The sequence below is a fragment of the Zootoca vivipara genome, chromosome 5, assembly GCF_963506605.1.
Source record: "Zootoca vivipara chromosome 5, rZooViv1.1, whole genome shotgun sequence".
Classification (NCBI taxonomy): domain Eukaryota; kingdom Metazoa; phylum Chordata; class Lepidosauria; order Squamata; family Lacertidae; genus Zootoca; species Zootoca vivipara.
Window position 1 is genome coordinate 39,288,184 of NC_083280.1, and position 22,593 is coordinate 39,310,776.

A 22,593-nucleotide genomic window follows, 5' to 3' on the forward strand; every position below is an offset into this window, starting at 1 on the left:
AAAGTTAAGCACAGGAGAATCCTTTGCAGCTCCAAATGGCAAACAATACCTTGTGAAATCTTACCGAATCATCTTCAATGATAGCTGCAGAGTCAAAGAAATCTGGCCTCAATTCAGCTCGTTCTCGTCTGTTTCTTGAAGGGGGCTGGAAAAGAAATCTTTTGTCATTGTCAGAGGCAGCAGGAGACAGCAAATGTTAGGAAGGACTTTTTGTCTATTCCTGGAGCTAATACAGTGGTGCCTCGCTAGACGAAATTAATTCGTTCCATGGGTCTTTTCTTATAGCGAAAAATTCGTCTAGCGAATCCCATAGGAATGCATTGAATTTTTTTTGAATTTTTTTTTGCCCATAGGAACGCATTAATTGAATTTCAATGCATTCCTATGGGAAACCGCGATTCGCTAGATGAATTTTTCATAAAACGCATTCGTCTAGCGAGGCAACCACGGCTCGAAGAATCCGTTCGTTAAGCGGAAATTTAGTTAAGCAGGGCATTCGTTAAGCGAGGCACCACTGTAATGTGAATTGGAGCAATCTGAACAGTGAGTGGTGCAAATGGCAATTTTTGTTGCCATTTAAGGGGCAACACCTATCCAACAACAAGAGATCCCTGAATATGAAAGTGAGAGTTAGCTCAGGATAGGAGACTGGGCGAGGGGGGAGGAGAGCCCATTGGTGTCACTGGAAGACCAGTTTTGAGGTACAAGTTCCTGTATCCTGCACATCATCATCATCATCATCATTATTACAGCATTACATGTCTTATGTCATAGCTGCCAAGTTTTCCCTTTTCTCGCGAGGAAGCCTATTCAGCATAAGGGAAAATCCCTTTAAAAAAGGGATAACTTGGCAGCTATGCTTTATGTATCTTAATATTGCTGTTGCTACAGAGAGGGAAAATAAGGGACCATTGATCTTACTTGAAAGGTGTTTCTGGCACTTCTAAGTGAGATTACGTTCCTTCATCCTAATGCTTGAAAGCAGGAAATGTCACACCAAAGAAAGTTGCTTTGTATTTTTCTCTCTGCCCACCCCCCGCCCCTAGTATCAGTTTGCCTTTGGCCAAGTGAGAATCAACCTACTATGGGGGGGGGGAACCAAGCAATAAAATATGAAAAATGACAGAGCAAACCAATAAAGCACAAACACACACACACACACACACAGAGAGAGAGAGAGAGAGAGAACCAGATTGTGAACCCCCAAGGCAAGTCTGGACATGCAAGCCCCCTGAACGATCTCATCTCAAAACCATGACAGCCAGCTCAGAGGAGGTATACTAGTGCTCCAATGAGAAAAGAGTAAAGTACTATCTTTATTTCCTATTACTCCTATGTGATTAGCAGCAGCAGCAAATTCTTGTACCTGAGTCACACTGGGTGGCTTTCAACAAAGTATAAAGGAACACACCAAAACATCAAATATTAAAATCTTTACTGACCAGATCAATGACCATGGTGTCTTCAAATTCTTCATTCATGTCCTCTAACTGGCCTCGTGAAGACATCATTACATCTTCAAAGATGGGCTCAGCATCATCCTCCATTAGGCCCCGCCTTGTTGGGAGAAAAAAAGAATATGAATATGTTGGTAATGAGATCAAACATATAATTGTTAGTCTTACTGGGCAGATACTGACTAAAGCATAAGATACTGTTGGCATCTGTCTGTATCAAGAGACAATGGGGTGCGGCTCTGGGGCTGAAGTGAAACCACTGTGTTGGCAGAAATAAAGTGACCTCCCTGGGGCACAAGCCTAGGCAGTGTGTTAAGGAGCTCATCGGCTGCCCCAATGACAATACTACCTTCTCTGTCTCGCTGATGCTGTCCAAAGGAAAGCAGAGAAATACTTATGTTTGGCACTAGTTTGGCTACAGGAGTTGCCAGAAGGAGGATTATAAGGCACCATCCAGCTGTTTTGGGGACTCCACTCTGGATTTCTGTAGGGCTTACCCCTTAGCCTTGTCTTCTCCCAAGGATATCCCACAAGGCAGCAGAGATTTAGGATCAGTCTTCCTTCTCCTACATAGGCTACTTTCACATCTTGACAAGCCCCATCTGCCCCTCACTTCCCCCTATAGCATGTGCAGAAACTGCCTTCTTGACCACTGGATCCACTATTGGTCTTGTCCACTCAATCTGCTGGAGCCTATATTTACACACAGGGGAGTCCCTAACTCACCAAGGGTTTGAGACCCATAGGTTACCCTCACCTGGCTTAGCTGGCCAGTCAAAGCTGTTCCTGACAGCCTGACAGCTTCTAGGAGTCACAGGTGAGAGCTGAGAACAGGGTGGGGACCAAAGATGGACAAACTACCCCAGAAAGAGCACATGTCCCCCATCAGATACCACCCCTCCCTTAAGCATAAGATAGGGAAGCTTGTTACTGCTCTTGCTCTTCCTCTCCACAAGGAACTAAATCAGTTCCCATTTACCACATTGTTATCCATGAACATATGGACCTATGTTTGATTTCCACAAGAAAGAACACCCACCCAACTTCTCATAAATGTCTTTCATGGTCTGCAAAATTATGAGACTCAATGGATGCATAAGTGCAAATGCCTCATCTCGATGTTTAAATAATAAAAAAGAAAACCTTTTTACCACCGAGATGCAGATATTTGCTAAAGCACTTGCTCAACACAATTGGCCACTGTGGTTAAGCCTTTAGGTATGCTCTTGATGTTTTTAATGTACTTTAATTCTGTTCAGCAGAATACAGAAGCTTGGACACCATTTCAGCTCCATAATTTAGGTACTCCAGCACCAATCACATGCAGACATCCCAAGATAAGCCAACCTATGACATGAACTAGGGCCTGCAACAAGTCACATTAATGCAACTTTTAACCAGCAGAACAGACTACCATCACTGTTACACAAGTACATAGTACAGTAGTAGTGCTCAACTGTGCTTACCAATCCAAATGTCAGTTACTATGCCTACTGTGGCAAGCCTTATTCCCCATCATAGCTTTGTTTGTGTGCGCTGTATATCTTTCTAGAGTTGCTTGAAGCCAAGTGGCTACTAATACAACTAACCAAATTTTGTTTACAAATCACTGAATTATTAGTGTAAAGGTGAAACTCGGAAAATTAGAATATCGTCGAAAAGTGCATTTATTTCGGTAACACAACTTAAAAGGTGAAACCAATATATGAGATAGATGCATGACATGCAAAGCAAGATACGTCAAGCCTTTATTTGTTGTAATTGTAATTATTTGTCGTTAGGAGGGTCAATTATAAATGGAATGTAATTAATGAAATGTAATAGCAATGTTTATTTTCTTTATTTTTGCATTATTGTAACTATTTATTTTATTACTGTGGAATTTCCAAAAGAAAGCATTTGTGAAAAATAAAAAAGTTGCATTACTGAAATAAATGCACTTTTCGACGATATTCTAATTTTCCGAGTTTCACCTGTATATCTAACTTATTTCAGCACTGGGATCTGAATACTTACACTGCATGCCTTACACCACTTCGTCCTTTCATGTAGTTCATGCCCGTCCTGTCCTTTCGACTTAAGTCTTCTAATTTCTGTTGGCCCAGCCAAGATATCTGCATCTGAGGACTGAAGAATATGGTCATTCAGTCAATGGATCGATGCCCGACATATGTTACCTTGAACCAGTTACCATCTCTTAAACTAATCTACCTCACTAGGTTCTTGTGTGGGTAAAAAGGGCATGGGGAAGAAAACAATGTATCCCACTCCTAGCTCCTGGGAGGAATGCAATGATAAAAACATGATAGTAAAGTAGAATAACCCCCCCCTTTGTTTTTTTACACTGGTTCCACCCTTCCAGGGTGCAGCACTCAAAGCACAATATTTTGTGCCTCAGAAAAATGCAATACTTTACCCTGGTTGTTTTTGCCATGTGGAATGTGATTGCATTGTCTATCACAAGTTCTTTTTTTTTTTTGGTCTGGAAATCTTTTGTTGTGTCTTTTAGAAGGAAGGGGCAGTTGTGCTGCCAGTCACAACTTGGTGATATTTTTAAACTACCTGGGAAGCTCTGCACTAAACTCCCCCTTGCCAAATTGCTTTGTTTCAGTTCAAAAATGCAAAGAATAGGAAGACTACATTTGTATTAGTTTTATGAAAGTTTTTAAATTAAGCTTTTCTGGTAGAATTTTCATTCTAGCAGCATTTTAAATAGAAATTTCTTTTTACAATGGAAGCATTTCATTGGTACATACTTGTGCAAAAAATCCTGCTCAGATCCAGGTTCTGACTCGTGTTCCTGAATTTGCTCCCCAATTTGCCGAGTGTTCTCTCTCAGCACCGTTGATGTGAGTTGTGGAGTCTGTAGAGCACCTGGGGTTTGGATGCTGTCATTTCTATTCAGCCAGGAGCCTTCAATATTCTCATCTGACAAAAGATAATAAACTATTACACATTATAGGGGATTTTTTTAATATGGTGTTTGCAACATGGTTCCTCCCACCTCTGCAGGTACATAAATCTCTTTAGTTAATCTGAGACATGAGCCAAAGGGCTTGTCTCCTTTGACTGGTAGCGTTTTTATGTTTTTTGTTTCTTAAACTTACTATGCTAGATTCTAATTATGTTACTTTGTTGTGTTCTTTGTTTATAACCTTTTCATAATAAACCGGTTTTGAAAAGCTGCATAGACACTGCAAAATAACAAAATATTAATAACTGAGGAAACCCAATCTCCTACCCAACTGCTTGTGAAACCTTAAGCAAACTGCTCTGCATGATATAATTTTTTTGATATTTCATACCAATCTGTTTCATATATAAATACAGTGGTACCTCGGGTTAAGTACTTAACTGGTTCCGGGGTGCCATTCGCACTCCGAAAGGTACTTAAACCGTGCGGCAATAGCGCACATGTGCGAAGCGCCGATAGAGCGCTTCTGCGCATGCCGCAGAACCTGGAAGTAAACACTTCTGGGGCCGCGGAGTACTTAAGCTGAAAGTACTCAAACTGAAGCGTACTTAACCCGAGGCGAGGTATGACTGTATAGCATCTGGTGATCTTGGCAAGTGAATTTTGTGTCATTCCCCCAAATCCACTAATTGCCTGACTTCTTGATATAAGCAGTATATTGACCTTTTAGGATTACTCTTAAAAATCTGCAGAGCTTTCTACATTCTCACTGATTTTACTTCCTCCTCCTCTTGCATGTGGAAACAAACTAATCTGATATACCTTCAGTAAAAGCATGCGTACACACATTTAATCAATTACCTCTATTGCTACACTAAGACAAGGTCCCTACAAGATTTGATCTATTCAGTTTTTCAAAAATCTCAAGCTCAGATATTTGGGAAACAGGATAAACTTGCAAGAAGTCTCGCCCAGCCTAATCTCAGTCTAAACAGATGATTTCCCCATCCTAGGAATTTTACCTAAGAGAAAACAAAATTTATATGCCACAATGTTTGCTTTTATAGTTTTGAGGCCTGCCAATTTGCTCTCTATATCAATAAAACTTTCAAGTACAAAAAGATCGGACAAAAGACTGCAAATATCTGAAAGACCACCTTAATCCTGGCAAAATTTCTTGAGTGTTAAGATCAGCAGAAGGGTTCTCTCAGTAGTTCTGCTACCTGCACAAGTACAGTGAAATAGTGGCCCAGAAGAGGGCTTTCTCTGTGGCAACCCCTAAATTGTGGAATTTCCCACAAACTCCCTACAGAGTTCTGACTTACGTTGAAGATACGTCTATGTCCTGGCTTTTGAATTACTTGGTTTTGTAGGATCCATCTCTTTGATTTAATCTATTTTATTCTCTTTTTGTTTAGAACTGTATTACTTGTTTTTATAATTGGGTATGTTGTTGTAACATGCCCTGAGACCCTATGGTGAAGAGTGGGCAATAAATTTTATAAACAAAGATCTGTATACTAGAAGCTACCTATGCACAATATGAAGTAGCCTTATGAAAGTACTTTACTCATACAATGTAAAAATGTGACTTTTAATGAAATTCAAAGCCACTAGAATCTCCAGGAAAGCTGTGACTAACTTCTGTGAAAAGGCCTGAAAATGTTTGTATCTTCTTCTTTTTTTGCTTTTTCTATTTCTGCCTAAATAATGGGTTGTTTAAATTTTGACCCTTAACTCCCTTGCTGTCAAATGATGTTCCAATAAGAGATGCCACTCTCATATCCCGAGATCTATTTCAACAGCATGAAGTCAAAGAAAGTTTCACTTTTTTTGTCAGGTGCAATTCTGGTCCACAAAGTAACAGGCATTCTTCAAACCCATACTTACCCTCAACTCTTTTCTTGTGAAGTGGAGGTCGGCCTTTCTTATTTCTCACTGAAGAGGCTTTGCTGCTACTGCCTCCACTATTTACAGACATCCTATCATCTTCTCCACCTGTAACTAGTGAATTTCTGTAGGAAATCAGTGGAAGCCATACATCTTCCCTCCTCTCCATCATCTGTTCTGTTAGGAACTTCTCCAGGTAAGTGTGACTGGTGGCAGGAGAAGACAGCAAGAGGATAAATAAACAAAATATGAATAAAATAGCTTTTGTAATCACAGTATCACGTCTGCCTTAATTAGCCATCAGATGTTCTGCATTATACCAGGGTCATCTACATTCAGAGGGAAATTTACCCTGACTGTTTGTAGGGGGGTAAAGGTTTTCTGCCAATAGCTAAAAACTGATGCATTTGGGGGGTGGGGTTAGGTGGGGTGGACACATATAGGGATTCCCATGTGCACATGTAACGTATTAACAAAACTGCACACACAAAAACAATATTAAATAGCTACTTGGTTTCATTTTTTCCCCATCCACAAGAGCAGCAGGAATTTTCTGGTTGTTGCAGCTGGCAATATTTATATGCAGATTTAGAATTTGCAAACTCGGGCTGTGCAAGGTTATACAAGAGAATAATATTTATTTACTTAAAGGTAAAGGTAAAGGGACCCCTGACCATTAGGTCCAGTCGTGACCGACTCTGGGGTTGCGCGCTCATCTCGCATTATTGGCCGAGGGAGCCGGCGTATAGCTTCCAGGTCATGTGGCCAGCATGACAAAGCCACTTTCTGGCAAACCAGAGCAGCACATGGAAATGCCGTTTACCTTCCCGCTGTAGCGGTTCCTATTTATCTACTTGCATTTTGACATGCTTTCGAACTGCTAGGTTGGCAGGAATTTATTTACTTAAAGATCAGTATATCCCCGTCAACTGCCCAGTGTCTTCTTCCAACCAAAGCTGCTATATAGGGATTAGATTTATTCCCAATACAGTCGTACCTTGGTTCGCAAACGCCTTGCGAGTCTAATGTTTTGGCTCCCGAATGCCGCAAACCCAGAAGTGAGTGTTTCGGTTTGCGGGAGCTTCCTACAGCCAATCAGAAGCCGCACCTTGGTTTCTGAACATTTTGGAAGTCGGATGGACTTCCAGAATGGATTCCGTTTGACTTCCGAGGTACCACTGTATTGTTTTTGTGAAGCCAAACTACCTTTTAATATTATTATTTACACTGTGTTCACAAATGTACCAAGCATATATACAAGGACTAAAAATCTGCAAAACTTATGTGAAAATAATTTATCATCTAAAAATTAATACAAAATAAAGGGAGAAGCAGCGGTTTTTAAAGCATGATGCATAGTCAGAATACAATTTCAGCATCCTCAGGCTAGCACACAAACAAACTAAAGGGACTTGAGCCTGAAGACCTAGCTTGTAGAAGCAGTCCAACTCATGAGATCTTGCCAGCTCCCCCAACCCTCACAAAGAGGACAGGCAATCAGGAGGATAAGGCTCCTCTTCTAGAGTCGAGGTACATTATTTCTTTATTACCTGCCTACATTGCTTCAGATTATAAGACAGGATGCTATGGGAACATGGTTTTAAGAATAGATAATCCATAGTTCCCTGAATCCAAACAGTTTGAACCCTTGTGGATTCCAAAGCCAGTTACAGAAATTGTCATTGCACGTAATTTCAAACAGCAGATAATTCTTAGCTTCCTGTATACAGATCACTAACATTTCTCTTTAGCCAGGCATCCAATTATTAATCTATGGCCTTTTAAAAGCGGGGGTGGGGGCATTATGATTTTTCTGTGATCATGCTTTTAATGTTGTACACTGCCCTGGAATCTTCAGATTAAGGGTGGTATATAAACTGAATAAACAACAACAAAATAAACAGACAATCAGCAAAAGAGTACTTACACTGTCTTTTTGTCCTGCCGCAGGAGTTTAGAAGAAAATTCACTAAGCACTTCCAAGAAAGCAAGGTTAGGAGGAGGATATTCTTGGCCTTTCTGATTCTGATACTTAAAAGCAAATTCTATGCCATCTCTGTAATAAGATTCAAAGGACATAAATGATTTATTTGCAACACTATACTGAAGAGTCGGACATGACTAAACGATTAAACAACAACAACAACAACAACAACTGCCCAATAACTAATACTCTCTGTGCAGTGAACAGCTCAACATAAAAGCCATATTTCAAAAAACAAAACAAAACAAGGAAGTGGAAATAGCCACAATAAATAACTGAACCACCACCAGCAAACTTTTTTAAAAAGCACTAAAGGAGCTTAATAATTTTAAAAGCCTGGGACTAAAAGAAACATAATGAGGGTGTCAAGCGAGCCTCTCTACAGGGGACATTCCACAACCAGGGCACCACCCCTGAAAAAGCCCTCCCTCAAGTAGCCCCTCCCCCATCAAACGTCATTCTACAGGGGAATGTGGAAAAGGGGCTCTAAAGATGACTTTAGGGTCTGGTATACATAGGAGGCAATCCTTCAGGTACCCTGTACCACAAAGGCATTTAGGATTTAAAATGTATTGCCTAAACTTTGAATAGGACATACATAGGGAAACATACTGGCAGCTAGTGCATATGAAAAATGAGGGACGTAACATAGGCATATTGGTCAGTTCCTATTTATAAATCTTGCCTGGTTTTGGATCAGCTGAAGTTTCTAGACTCTTTTCAAAGACATCCCCATATATAATGCACTGCTGCAATCTAAGTGGGACACCAGGGCATGAATAATTGTTATTTGGACATTTATCTGTCCACGTAATGCCACAGTTGATCTCTTAGTCAAAGCTGATAAAAGGAATTCCGAGCCACTGAGACAGTTTCTGTCACTTTATGCACCAGAAGTCAAATGTTCCAGTTTACCACCCAATCTGACAGAGTCTAGAGAGGGAGATGGAATTGCTATACATCCCACATCCTTGATGAGGTAGACTAGCTCTTCAGTCAAGGATTTTAAAATATTAACCTAATACAAACATAAATTTATCTCCAACACCAGCATATTTCTCATAAGCATATACTGTATGCTGAATTCATAAATAGAAAGAACAGCAAATTGCCATTATTATTTGACAAACTGACATGAGTCCACACTAAAAATCTCTCACACAGGTTAAGTGCCTCTTAATGTATCCTTTGCCACTCACTTGTGTAACGTGGCTACAGCCTCTCTCGTCTTGATCTGGTCCAGGCCAAAAGTAAGAGCAAACCTTCGGGCCAACTCCTTAATACCACTGACATGGGCTGATGTCCTGTCCAAGTTAGGACCTTGCTCTTGAACAAGCTCGTTAAACAGCTAAATAAAGAATTGAATGGTTAAAATTTTAAACACAAGTGTTTCAAATGGAAGTCTGCAGTATTCTCTTTTTGTCTGCAGTATATACATGGGTGTCAGCTGCCATGTAAAAAATATTTATGGTTAAATGAATTTGTTTCAACACTGGGAATGAATGACAACAAATCTATTAATTACGTCTAACACAGCAGTAAAAAGAAATGGTCAACAGCAAGAAATGTAGCAGTTTTTTTTTTGGGGGGGGGGGGCTTCCACTTTAATCCAGAACTGTTTCACAAGTTACAATTCTTGATGCCTAAGATTCTTACCTGCTGCAAACTGAGAATGAGGGTTTTTGCACACTGAATTTTATCAATTTGCCTTGTTTTACTCAATGTCTCCTTAATGATATCCCCATAGTCATTGTAGTACTAAAAGAAAGAGAGAGAAAACACTCTTTTAGTTGTAACATGTAACATTTAGTCTTTACTATCTTCAATTTTATGTACTCTTTTTCTATACAGTGGTACCTCTGGTTACGAACTGAATTCGTTCCGGAGGTCCATTCCTAAACTGAAACTATTCTTATCCTGAGGTGTGCTTTTGCTAATGGGGTCTCCCACTGCGCGCGCTCCTCCAGTACACAATTTCTTTTCGTATCATGGGGCAAAGTTCACAACCAGGAGCAGCTACTCCTGGGTTAGCAGAGTTCGTAACCCGAAGTGTTCATAACCCGAAGTGTTCATAACCAGAGGTACCACTGTATTCTGTTCCCCTTCAGTTGACAATGCTTTAGAGTGAAGTTAAGGATTTGTGATGAGCTGCAGTGGGGGAGGGGGGGAGGAGAGGAAGGGGAAGCCCTAACATGTGTCATTGGGTGTCAATCAGAGGGCTGAATTCACACTCTTTGCTTCTTCAATGGAAGAAGCTTTCATACATAGAATAAGAACTCTGCTCATGGAAGGACTGTTTCATGAGTGGCACTCTATTTCTATGAATGGAAGCTTCCTATAGATAGGGTTAGCCATTGTTTCGGCCAAAGAGCTAGCAATCACTCCCATATGCCAATATATTTCAGCCATATTATTACTAAAAATCTTGCAGGATTCATTGAACCATAAAATTATAGTTGGAAGGGACCCCCAAGGGTCATGTAGTCCAACCCCCCTGTGATGCAGGATTCAAGGATAATTAAGACTAAACAAAGTACTAACACTGTCCAATAAGAGAATCATTCAAAACAAGGCAAAACCACATGCTGGAAGTTAATGCCGTTCGCAGCACAAATCTGTTATTGTTATGAGAAATGAAACAAATATGGAACTATACCTTCATATAATGTTTGAAGATATCAGCTGCTGCATGCATGTCTACAATATCATAAATTATAAGTTTGCTAAAGGCAGCCAAAAGGTTTCTTCTCTTGTGTAAAGCTTCAATTTTATTAGCTTCATCCTCTTCATCTCCCTCTAGACATTAAAGCAGTAAAATATTTGTTACCTTTGAAACTGACATTGAACTCTACTTCACAAATTCAACTGGCACTCAATACAATTCACTAAAATATGACTGGATGGTTTAAGTGGGATCACAGTCAGACAGCAATTTGGTGAATACTCAAAATGAATTATGAGTATTGGTAGGAGTTTGAACTCTGGAAGCTGATTTCTCATTGTAACCAAGCCACAAATTTGACATTTTGAGTAGTCTAGTAGTTGCATTTGCACATCATAATAAAGCATGGTTTAGTGAAATGTGCATGAGAAACAGCAGGCTTTAGCTCACACACTCCCTCTACCCTGTGGCTGGGAGGAGGTCTTCAGAAGCTTTTACTTTCAGTTTAAGATAACTGTAGTTTGTCATGCTGTCTGATGCAACAAATTGTGGTTAATGTTAACCATGGGCAGTTTCAGATAGGCCAACTTCAAACCCTACTTACTGAAGCTGTCTTGTTTGAACTAGCTATGGTTAGTATGAACACAATTCCAGATCTGGATAATACGATGAACTGTTGTTAAATGAAACTGAAAATAAATGCTTTCAAGTCCTCCTCATCAATGCATGGGAAGTGGTGATGGGAAAGCATGTGAGCCCAAGGCTTCCTATAGTTTATGCACATCATGATAAACCATAGATTATTATTACATGTGAAGGTGGCAAGAATATCAAGCTTTTTTTAAAGAAAGGATAGCTAACTGAATTTCTATGAAAATTTATTACATCTCAAATTGTTTTCTTTTACTAATCATAATTTTATTTGTTTGCCACCTTTCCAGAGTTAAAACTATGATCAAGGCAGCTTACAACATAAAATATTTATATAAACACAAATAAAAGCAGTCATAAACAACAAATAAAAAGTAGATAAAAAGTACACAACCAAATTGAACAATTTCCACATAAATCATAAGCTCTAAAAATAAATATACCCTTCCTAAGCAATACTCCGACTGCATGCACCAAAACACTATCAATGCAATATAATCACTTCTGATATTACTTGTAAGACACTGGTGTGCAATGAGTGGTATCATATACAACAGTGATGGTGGACCTGTGGCCTTCCAAATGATGCTGAACTACAACTCCCATCATCCCTGATTACTGGTCATACTGCTTAGGTCTATTGGGAGTTGGAATAATCTGGAAAGCCACAGGTTCTCAATCTCTAATTTACAAATTTATGGTATGCTCATCCTCTCTGTGAAGCAGATGAATTACTAATGATACCACATTTCACACTCCCATAGAGTAACCTAGAAATGGAGTTTAGAGGACAAAAACACTGATAAGGAAAGATAAATATGGGTAAATTGTAGCCCATAAATGAAATAAACATGATAAATGGGTAAGGTGTGTTGTTTTTGAAGCTATGTGCAAGTGTAAATCAAGATAACAAACATTTACCCATGCTCTGGTTCTCATCATCCTGGTCAATGAAGACATGGTCCATTACAAAGCTAAGGAGTTCAGACTGGAGTCCTGAATCTGGATTAAACACCAGAGGTTGAAGACCCTCCCTGCCTCCACTCATCAGCTGGTGGCTAAAAATCATCAAGAGATCACAGAGCAGCATGAAAGCCTGGAACACAAAATAACTGCAGTCAATCACTCTGTAGACATCAAAAAAGGCTCAGATTCCAAAAAGAACAATCTGAAGCATGAAATTTCAACACAAATATTTGATGGATCACACAATTCAGCTGTTGCAGAGGAGAACTGCCAATATAGGGCAATATTGAACTAAGGAAAGCTGCTTTAGATGAAGCAGCAAGTTATTACTGACCTCTCTAAGTTACTCTTCAGCAATAACTGGGATGTACATGTTGAAAAGGTTCAAAGCTGCATGAGTAATAAATCCTTGCCATTACCTTCCAGACAGCTGAAGAAAAGGTGTGTAATAGCTACTATAAATAGAGAGGGGTGTGTGTGTGTGTGTGTGTGTGTGTGTGTGTGTCTATATATATATATATATATATCTATATCAGGCATGTCAAACCTGCGGCCCTCCAGATGTTTTGGCCTACAACTCCCATGATCCCTAGCTAGCAGGACCAGTGGTTGGGGAAGATGGGAATTGTAGTCCAAAACATCTGGAGGGCCGCAGGTTTGACATGCCTGATCTATATCTAGAAAGAGATTCCTATTCCATCCCAATGCCTATGCACCATTCAGGAGCAGCTTAAAGTAAGACCATAGATTTCATAAACCAAACCAATCAAGATGTGAATGGCATAATTTACCTTCCCCGCCTCCACAAATTAACATATGTGTGTCTGGTGTTGTCACATTTCCACGAATTATTCTAGATTGGACACTTAGTTGTTTTTTTAAAGTACAGTATGAACTCTTGAATTCAATGAGTGATTTTGACATTACATTAAACTTGAGTGCTTTGGGGAGTAAAAGGAAGGAAGCGGCAAGGGAATGAATTGTCCACTGAATTCTGAAATGACACCTAGTTCTCGAGGTTACTTGCAAGTAATTTTAATTAATTCCTTCTGTACATTTAAAGTTCTGATGAAAATAAAGGAAATCTAATTTTTGTGCTGCATGACATGATAAAAACACGCTCTTTGCAATGAAGACACGTAATTTTCATCCAGAATCTAGTCACACAAAATGAAAGCATCTTTGACTCTGTGGCTAATTATATTTATCCTCTGTGAAAGTTCTCCACAACAAATAAAAATGACTTTGGTCAGCAAAAAACAAAACACTTTTTGCAAAATTTAAAATGTCTGTGACTTTATTATTCATGTTAATCAAGGAGTGTGTGTGTTGTTTTAACATGGTGTAAAACACAGCTTTAAAATATTTACTTAAGTCTGACATGTTGAAAATTTGTTGAAATTTCTTTTACCTCTTCTTTGACTGGAGTGTTTACATTTGATAGACACTGTTGGCAAACAGCCAGAAATGATTTCACTGTTTTCCTCAACACCAACAAATCTTCCTGGAGCAAATATTAAACAGGAATTAATTGTTTACATATTAATCAAAGTTTGTCTAGTCAAGACCAACATAAAAAAGGATTATAGTAGGATTACTGAACAAAGCTCCAGTCCATCAAGACAGCTACTGAAACAGACAAAAAGACAAAAGAAAACTAGACATAAAGACAAAAGAAAAATAAACCAAATCGCACTATTTATAAATAAAGTAATTTTTGGCCTAGATAAGGCCTGCAAGGTGGTTCAGAATCACTTTTTAAAAATCATATTATAACACGACAGCAAGTTACAGAGACCTGTTAAAACCAGAGCCCAAGTAAACAGGCATACAGTATGAGGGGACAGAAAAATATAATTTGTATAATCTAACAATATTTGGGAGTTTTGTGTGTGTTTCTTTAAAGTGAAAAAGTTGTGGAATATTGCCAGTTTCAGCAGATGGGGCTACTCAATCAGCTCCCCTTCCCAAGCTGCTTTGCTCCCCATGAGGTAAAAAAACCAAAATAGAAACACTACACACACACAATATGAGAATCCTGAATCTTTTCCTCTGAGACTGTTGATGCATTTATTCTGGCCTTAACTCTACAAAAATAGGAAGCTTTACTATCCATGAAGCCCATCATAATCACATACATTCTCAATGTAGGTACAACACAGAGAATGGATGTTACTTTTGCTGAAGACTAGAAAGCTCACTGAACAGATATGACTAAAACCTTGATCGGAAAGTTCATATCTTTACATATGCACTCAAACAAAAATAACAGAAAGATCCTCTGCTTCAAGGGTGCTTCATCAATAAAAACAATAGAATAATATATAGTTCTAAAACACAGCCAGCAAGTTTAAAGTGAAAGGGTCAGAATATAAGAGCTGCAACCCTGAACAGGCTCTTTAAAAACCACTAAAAAGCACGGAAGAACAGGACAGGCATCACTTAGTGTCCAAAAGGTAACAGATGGTATAAAGGACTAAAGAGGTAGCTTGATAATTTGGTTATCAAGCATTCCCTTAGAGGCAGGCCTTAATTCACATGAAGAAGTAATAGGAGAAAATTGCACTGTAATCTTGATTTTTCCATGGTAACTGTTCCTGAACTTGATATGCAGAGGGTAGTTATAGTGAGTCTGTGACGAAGCTGCAAGGCCTTCATATATGAATCTGAGATTATGAATGATGTATAAATCAAATTGACAAGGGTTTACAATGTCTTCTGAAGCACATTCAAGAAGTTACCGTATATCTTGTTCTTCTGTTCCAGCTAAGACAGTAAACTACGGTAGCACATGTAAACTTTGCTTCAGCCTGGGATACATTTTCTATCAGTGTCTAGATGAGATGCTAGTCTGAGAAACTCTGCTCTTTTAGCAAAAACAAGTGCAAATGCATTAATATTTCACTTAATATGTAGGGAAAATCCTGGACTCAAATTAATTCCTTTAAAAAATCTCAATCTACCTCACTTATGTTCACAGCTGTATGAGTTGCTACGCTGTAGAAATACTAAACAAAACTAACCATGCAATGATACATGGAAGGACACAAAGTGGAGAGCACAGCAGAATCAAATGAGTAACAACCCCTTCAGAAAGATTGGAATCCAAATATTTCTTACTTTTGAAGGAGATCCTTCTGTAATCTTTACCAGCTGCCAGAGAATAGAATAATGGGAACACTGAAGAGCCTGCACCACTATCTGAAACAAAATGGACATAAAATGAAGACAGAAGTGCAAAGTTATGCAATTTGAAACATAATTTTTTGGGGGGGGGACAGCAGATTGTATAATCCACTTTTAAAGTGTTGCTCCCCCCCATTTTAGTATACTTTAGGGGCCATTTACTTATCTTTGAAGGTAGAAAAGAAAAACTGAGACTTTCACAGTAGTTTAAAACAATGATCAAGTTTTAGACAGTACAGAAACATATATTGAGCATTCTGACTTCTGGTTTCAGCCAGGTGATTCCCAAACTAGAAATGCTTTAGTTTGAAAATATGAACATTGCTAAGATTACTAGAGCACAACATCAACGTCACCACAAGTGACCTCAAGGAGGCATCACAGAATTACAAGAAAGCATTAGGTGGTTGGAGAAACATTTAATTGTGAAGTATTGACAAATTCTTTATTACAGATGAAGACAACCCTGCCTATAGCTATATCAGCAGTGCAAAATATAAATCATAATGAGTCAGGCTCCCTTCTAAAGAATGCAAAGTTAAAACTTGCTACAGACAGGGGAGACACATTCCATGTTGGAGCCTTGTCTAAATCATTTTATATGCTTGTGGGTTCCTTTTGAAGTACTGTGTAACTCAGAATTCTTTAAATTACATTTCTGCAAAAAATGAGATTGTATTTCTCAATTAATCTTATTCTTGCACTTATTTTTATAAGGGGGAATTTAAGTTCCTTAGAAACTAAACACACATTGCCATTATTACCTGTTCTGGCATAGCTCCATGTTCAATTCCAGTCCTCAGTAACCTGTAGCAGTTACTAAACAAATCCCATTTTGTAAGATCGTGAGCACTGAAAGTAGTAGTAAAAAATAAAAAAATAAAAATCAATATACCAAATAAAAACATAACAAAAATTGTTCTGTTAAAATAAAATCATTGCTATGATTAGGTGGATTAGTAACTCAACCGTGCACCATCCCTTAAAGCAAGGATTTGATTCAGAATGGGTATGTTTCAGAACCATCTTGCTCAGAGGCACTGAACATTTCATTAAGTATTTCCAACATATGTGCTTAAGTACTACACATGACTTGAAACCTTCTAATTTCTTTAGCACTTTTCGGCCTTTGTTCTACATTTTACTTTTTCATATCTTCTCTAATGTTGTGCATCATGTGTAACTTGGCTATGTAACTACATCAATTGATTTGGCTAACAACATGTCAAAGGCACATACTTGTGGAAAGACGTTAACCTCTTTAAAGTGGAGAGAACATTGTATATGTCATCATCGTCAGCTTCTTCTCCCTGGAAACAGAACATCCTGGATCAAGGACTGAACACTTTATAGTGTGCTTAATTTACAGTGGTACATACATGTATAGCCTACCTACAATTAGTGATGGAAACTAAGATTAGATTTGAGATCCTGTCCATTTTGGAAACTCATTTTTCCTGTTCCAAACCCCTGAATCCATTACTCATTCCAACCTCATTCCAAACTTCAGGCTTAGCTGGGAGACATGCCAAGCATGAAAGCTGCCCATTCCCTTTCCCATTCAAACTCACTGTTACAGTAGGGAGACCTCCCTGTGAACTCCCAGGAGATGTTCAGCTCTGCCACTGCTGCATCTCAGGTACAAGGATTCATGAATGATACAGTTCCCATAGATCTTTATATCACAGAAGGGCAGTGATATAAAAGTTAAATGCTTTGGACTAAATATGTTCATGTTTTTTTCTACCCACCTCTGTGTCTGGGCCCTCTCTGCCTTTTACACCCCAATACTTAACTTAGTTCTCATTTTGTTTTCTGGGATACAAGCAAAAAAGTACATAATTAAGAGATTTCAAATGCACCTCATTTAGTAAATCCTCTACAGAATGGTTGAATCGGTCCACAAACTCATCAATGAGCTGGCTGTGAGCTATGTCAACTCTATTCTGAATGGTATATTCTTCACTGCACAGAATGCTGTACGTTTTGCTGCAGGCTTCAAGAACATCTGATTCCACATGCTTTTCTACAACGAATTTAATCTGTTTCAACAAGGCATCCAAATGCTGTGGAAGAGAGAGGAAATCTGGTCATTTATTATAGTATTATAAATTCCTATATGTTAGTTAAACATCAAAGTACCACAAGACAACAACAATTAATTACTTGTGCCCCACTTGGGTTGCCTTAACCACTATGGGCAGCTTCCAACAGAGTATTGAAGAACACAGAATATATCATACATTAAAAGCGACATTAGACAGCTATCTAATTCAAACACTTCAATATGAATCAGTGATATTCAAGCATCTGAAAGTTAAACAGAACAGTTATTTGGATATACGATTACCTTTTCCATTCTTCCTGTACTGTAAATTTCCAAGTCAAAAAATTGAGGGATTTGAAGAAGGTTTGCTACCTTTTCAGCATCAGCAGAATACTGGTAACAGAGAGGGGTAGAGGAAAATAAATACCCAGATTACAAAAAGCAATTATGCAACTAGCATTAGGAAATAACACTTCAGCAAATATACCTTTGACAGTAGCATGGGAAGTGCAATAATGAAGTGTTCTGTTAGTTTGTTTCGATCATCTATCTGAGTTTTTCTTTCTTTTGCTGTTAAAACCTATAAAAATTAGAAGTATATTACAAACAAAGTACAATTCTTGGCTGCAACATCTCAAAGTCATTTTTAAAAGGCATCAATGGAACTTTGTCAATTAGTATCTTTTAATCTAAGTGGCACAAAATGCACCTGCTGACCAGGGAAGGCACTATATTAGTGTGACAACCATCTAAATTGTTAAAAAATCTTTTAAGTTATTAAAATGGCATTTAAAGTTGACTCCACTGTAATAATGCCAGGTCAACTACTGCAGTGCAAATTATTACAGCAACACTTGTCAATGTAACTTTTAAGTGCACCTTTCAGTTTCTTGTTTTGAGGACTATACTAGCTTAAGAATACACACACTTAACTATGTTCTGTTAACTTCTAACAAACCATTAAATGAAGCTATGTTTAGGCCAGGCATTACAAGATAACACGGTACCACAGATCTATTGGGGCCAATGCTGATGATTCTCCCACAAATACTCAAAATGGTGACCTTGGTCTAATACGTGGGGTGTGCCAAACTCTGGGCACTACAAGTCACCAATAGCAGATTTCCTTGCACCCAGCTGGGTAGATCTAAACATTCTCCCTCCTCAACCAGTGATCGGCAATGGTGAGGACAAAAAAACAAGCATGGAGGCATACACAAGAGAAGTAGATAGGGAGATGGAGGGTAAAGTCTGAGGGGAAAGAACTGAAGGAAAAAGCACTGAAGACCTTGAGAAAGGAGATAAACACTCACAGCAGTCTGAATGACAGAAGGAAAGGTGGGAAGAGGAAGCAAAAGGTCACTAAACTCATAAATGGACACAAAGCAAACACCAGAAAAGCTACAAATGAGAAGAATATTTTTCAGAGAAAAATGACCCAACCATCACCGACAACAAGCAGGGTCAGTCTTCAGAGGACCCTGAGTGATCCTTCCAGCAGGAGGCATCTTCCCTAACCTTGGCTTGACTGCTCCATTCAAGTCACTTGCCAATCTACAAAGCTGAGAGGCAAAATTGGCTGGAAAATGAAACGAATCCCAATACTAAACTGTTGGTGGCACTTTACCAGAAGACCTTATTCCTCACTTTGCCTGGCCACAGGATCTTTTCCACCTTTCACACCCTTCACAAGCCCTCCTTTGCAAAGCAGACAGCTTTGTTTCACAGCTTCTGCACTGCAAGGCAAAGCGACTGCAGTACCCTCTTGTCAAGTTAACATCTATTATATCAATAAGGGGATGAGTAGGAAAGCAACAAAGTACAGCGGAGAGGTGCACAACAACTGCCAAAGAGAGGGGAAATAATAAGATTTTGGGAGGAACCAATACTGTCATAGCTAACGTTTAAAAATGGCTAAGATTTAAAAAATCACACTTCTGATGGGAACACCATGAAATCCCATGAATCTAAAAAGCAGCTCCATCAAAGCATGACAAAAAGCCTGATGCTAGCTGCTTGCTAAAGCGGCGCTCATCTCTCTCTATAGGCCGAGGGAGCCGGCGTTTGTCCGCAGACAGCTTACGGGTCATGTGGCCAGCATGACTAAGCCGCTTCTGGCGAACCAGAGTAGCCTGCGGAAAAGCTATTTACCTTCCCGCCAGAGCGGTCCCTATTTATCTACTTGCACTTTGATGTGCTTTCGAACTGCTGGGTGGGCAGGAGCTGGGACGGAGCAACGGGAGCTCACCCCATCGCAGGGATTCGAACCGCCAACCTTCTGATCAGCAAGCCCTAGACTCTGTGGTTTAACCCACAGCGCCACCTGGGTCCCAGCTGCTTGCTACTTCAGAGTAATTAGCATCTTCTAGTCAATAACATGGCAAACCATTCATGTGGTGCCTTGAAGTCTCATTATTGTTGTGCCAACCCTACTCCCCTTGCCTAACCCTGTTGACTTAATGTTAAAAGGTGAAGGTAAAGGCGCCCCTGGCCATCAGGTCCAGTTGTGTCCGACTCTGGGGTTGCGGCGCTCATCTCGCTCTATAGGCCGAGGGAGCCGGCGTTTGTCCGCAGACAGCTTCCGGGTCATGTGGCCAGCATGACAAAGCTGCTTCTGGCGAACCAGAGCAGCACACGGAAACGCCGTTTACCTTCCCGCCGGAGCGGTCCCTATTTATCTACTTGCACTTTGATGTGCTTTTGAACTGCTAGGTGGGCAGGAGCTGGGACCGAGCAACAGGAGCTCACCCCGTCGCAGGGATTCGAACCGCCGACCTTCTGATCAGCAAGCCCTAGACTCTGTGCTTTAACCCACAGCGCCACCTGGGTCCCTGACTTAATGTTAGTACATGTTAAATTGGATTATTTTAAAGGCAATAATTTAGTGTTAGAGGTTCGAATATATTTTTTAAAGTCAGCATTCAAGGGCACTTTTAATTGTCAAAGGAAGCACTTGTAAGTACGGTCCAATATGATGAAGAGATCCAGAATATCCAGTCTGTTTTACCCTTTGAGACAGCCTCACAGAAGTTAAAGAGCAAAATTTTAAATATGTCATCTCTCTGAGATGTGCCAGCAGTGCTACCACCCACAGTGTGACCCAGTGCAGGGAGAAAATGAATGCCTTGAAATAAATCTCAAGGAAATTGCCACTCACAACAAATGCTTGAGAGTGGAACGCAAAATTATGTCTTCATCCAATAAGCTGGGATCTATTCTTCTAGACCAGAGGAGTGCAACTCTGGCATACACAAATCAGAGTATTCCTGACCAGCATCAAAGGATTCTGCCCAGAAAACCTGCAAAGTGAGCTTCACAAGATGTCACAACATTTCAAGGAGCAGTCTGCACTCCAGTCAAGGGGGATGCCCCATGTCACAGTCTATTCCACAGCAGGTAGGCTTAGGAACTGGTGAGTTGTAGACTAAGTTGAAACCACTAAAAACAGGGTTGCTGAGACTCCTTATGAGCTGGACAAACATTATGTTTCTACATAGCACACACATCACATAGTTTGCAGTATTAGGGAGGACAGTGAATGCATATCAGAAACCATGACAGAAGATATGAGAGATTCTGGTGTTGGCATTGAAAGACATAAGCTACAGAAACCTGTTTTAAATCAAAAAGAAACTACCATACTGGAGTGCATTGGTGCTGCAATGCCTAGTTGACCACATACACTCCTCCCCCAACAAATATATTGGCCTATGGGTTACATGGCGCAGCAGTACGTTTAAGACCTCTGTCAATGGAACCATCTCTACTGCTGCCTCCAGCAAATCCCCCAGGATTCTCCTGTCATTAATCTCCCTGGGAATTCTGAAGAGAAACCATGCTGAATTGTCCTTGGACAATGGAAATCAATCCTAATAACTCACATGTCAAAAGAGCTTCCTTGTAAAAGGACAATGACATACTATTTTAAGTGTTAATAGTCTTTATTCAAATACTATTTCTCAACATGCCTTTGAATTATTGGTTCTCTAATGGGGAGCTATTGCATGTCGATAAAATAAATATAACTTGGCTGAACAAAAGATCTCAGTGAAAAATAATATATCTTACCCTCTTCCCAGTTCCCCTGCCCACTGGAGGATGTGCTTCTGCGGCTTGTCGAATGGTACATACCATCAGCTCTATAAGTGCACTTTCCTGCCGATCAGACATTGCTAAAGAGATAACAAGAATTTAAAAGTGGGCCAATGAAATGCAGACTAGTCTATGAAAGAATCAACAACCCAGAACCTTTGTTTAACATTGTGAGCATTTTACAATTGATTAGTTAACTCTTTGATGTTTTTCCAATCCATTGGTATTCATCTGAAAGGTGCTCTCCATTGCCTATACAGTGGTACCTCGACTTACGAAAGACTCGACAACCGAATTTTTCGACTTACGAATGGGGGTAATGGCCGTGCGCTTATGAATGTCTCGACATCCAAAAGGAAACTGCGGCGGTTTTAGATAGGGATAGGGTTGCTTCGACTTACGAATTTTTCCGTTTCCAATGCATTCCTTTGGGAAATCACGTTTCCAATGGCGTTTTTCGACTTACGAATTTTTCGACCTACAAAGGTGCCTTGGGAACGGATTAAGTTCGTAAGTCGAGGCACCACTGTAGAAGGTCATTAGGTTGGGAAATGGCTCCACTTAGAAGTTGAAAGTAGTAACAGAATTTGAGGGAAGCAGGCAGCTCCCATAATTCAGTTTCTCTACTCACCAAACCTGAAAAGCTCATTTAGGAATGATATGCTGTTGTTGTTGTTGTTGTTGTTTAGTCGTGTCCGACTCTTCATGACCCCATGGACCAGAGCACGCCAGGCACTCCTGTCT

At 39.6% G+C, this 22,593-nt stretch overlaps 1 protein-coding gene across 1 annotated transcript in view; it reads right to left on the bottom strand.

Annotated features, from left to right (window-relative positions):
- The window catches only part of STAG1 (STAG1 cohesin complex component), a 119,661-nt gene that overhangs the window by 9,663 nt on the left and 87,405 nt on the right, over positions 1 to 22,593 (bottom strand). Inside the window, exons 16-33 of the mRNA XM_035132395.2 lie at positions 21,826 to 21,929; positions 18,245 to 18,337; positions 18,061 to 18,150; positions 17,573 to 17,776; positions 16,950 to 17,020; positions 16,475 to 16,562; positions 15,645 to 15,725; positions 13,936 to 14,028; positions 12,480 to 12,654; positions 10,902 to 11,041; positions 9,902 to 10,003; positions 9,445 to 9,593; positions 8,189 to 8,317; positions 6,262 to 6,467; positions 4,214 to 4,385; positions 3,474 to 3,584; positions 1,443 to 1,557; positions 65 to 145 (exon numbers count right to left, since the gene is read on the bottom strand). Of these exons, the coding sequence (XP_034988286.1) occupies positions 65 to 145; positions 1,443 to 1,557; positions 3,474 to 3,584; positions 4,214 to 4,385; positions 6,262 to 6,467; positions 8,189 to 8,317; positions 9,445 to 9,593; positions 9,902 to 10,003; positions 10,902 to 11,041; positions 12,480 to 12,654; positions 13,936 to 14,028; positions 15,645 to 15,725; positions 16,475 to 16,562; positions 16,950 to 17,020; positions 17,573 to 17,776; positions 18,061 to 18,150; positions 18,245 to 18,337; positions 21,826 to 21,929 (2,204 nt within the window). The remainder of the gene's footprint in view (positions 1 to 64; positions 146 to 1,442; positions 1,558 to 3,473; positions 3,585 to 4,213; positions 4,386 to 6,261; positions 6,468 to 8,188; positions 8,318 to 9,444; positions 9,594 to 9,901; positions 10,004 to 10,901; positions 11,042 to 12,479; positions 12,655 to 13,935; positions 14,029 to 15,644; positions 15,726 to 16,474; positions 16,563 to 16,949; positions 17,021 to 17,572; positions 17,777 to 18,060; positions 18,151 to 18,244; positions 18,338 to 21,825; positions 21,930 to 22,593) is intronic.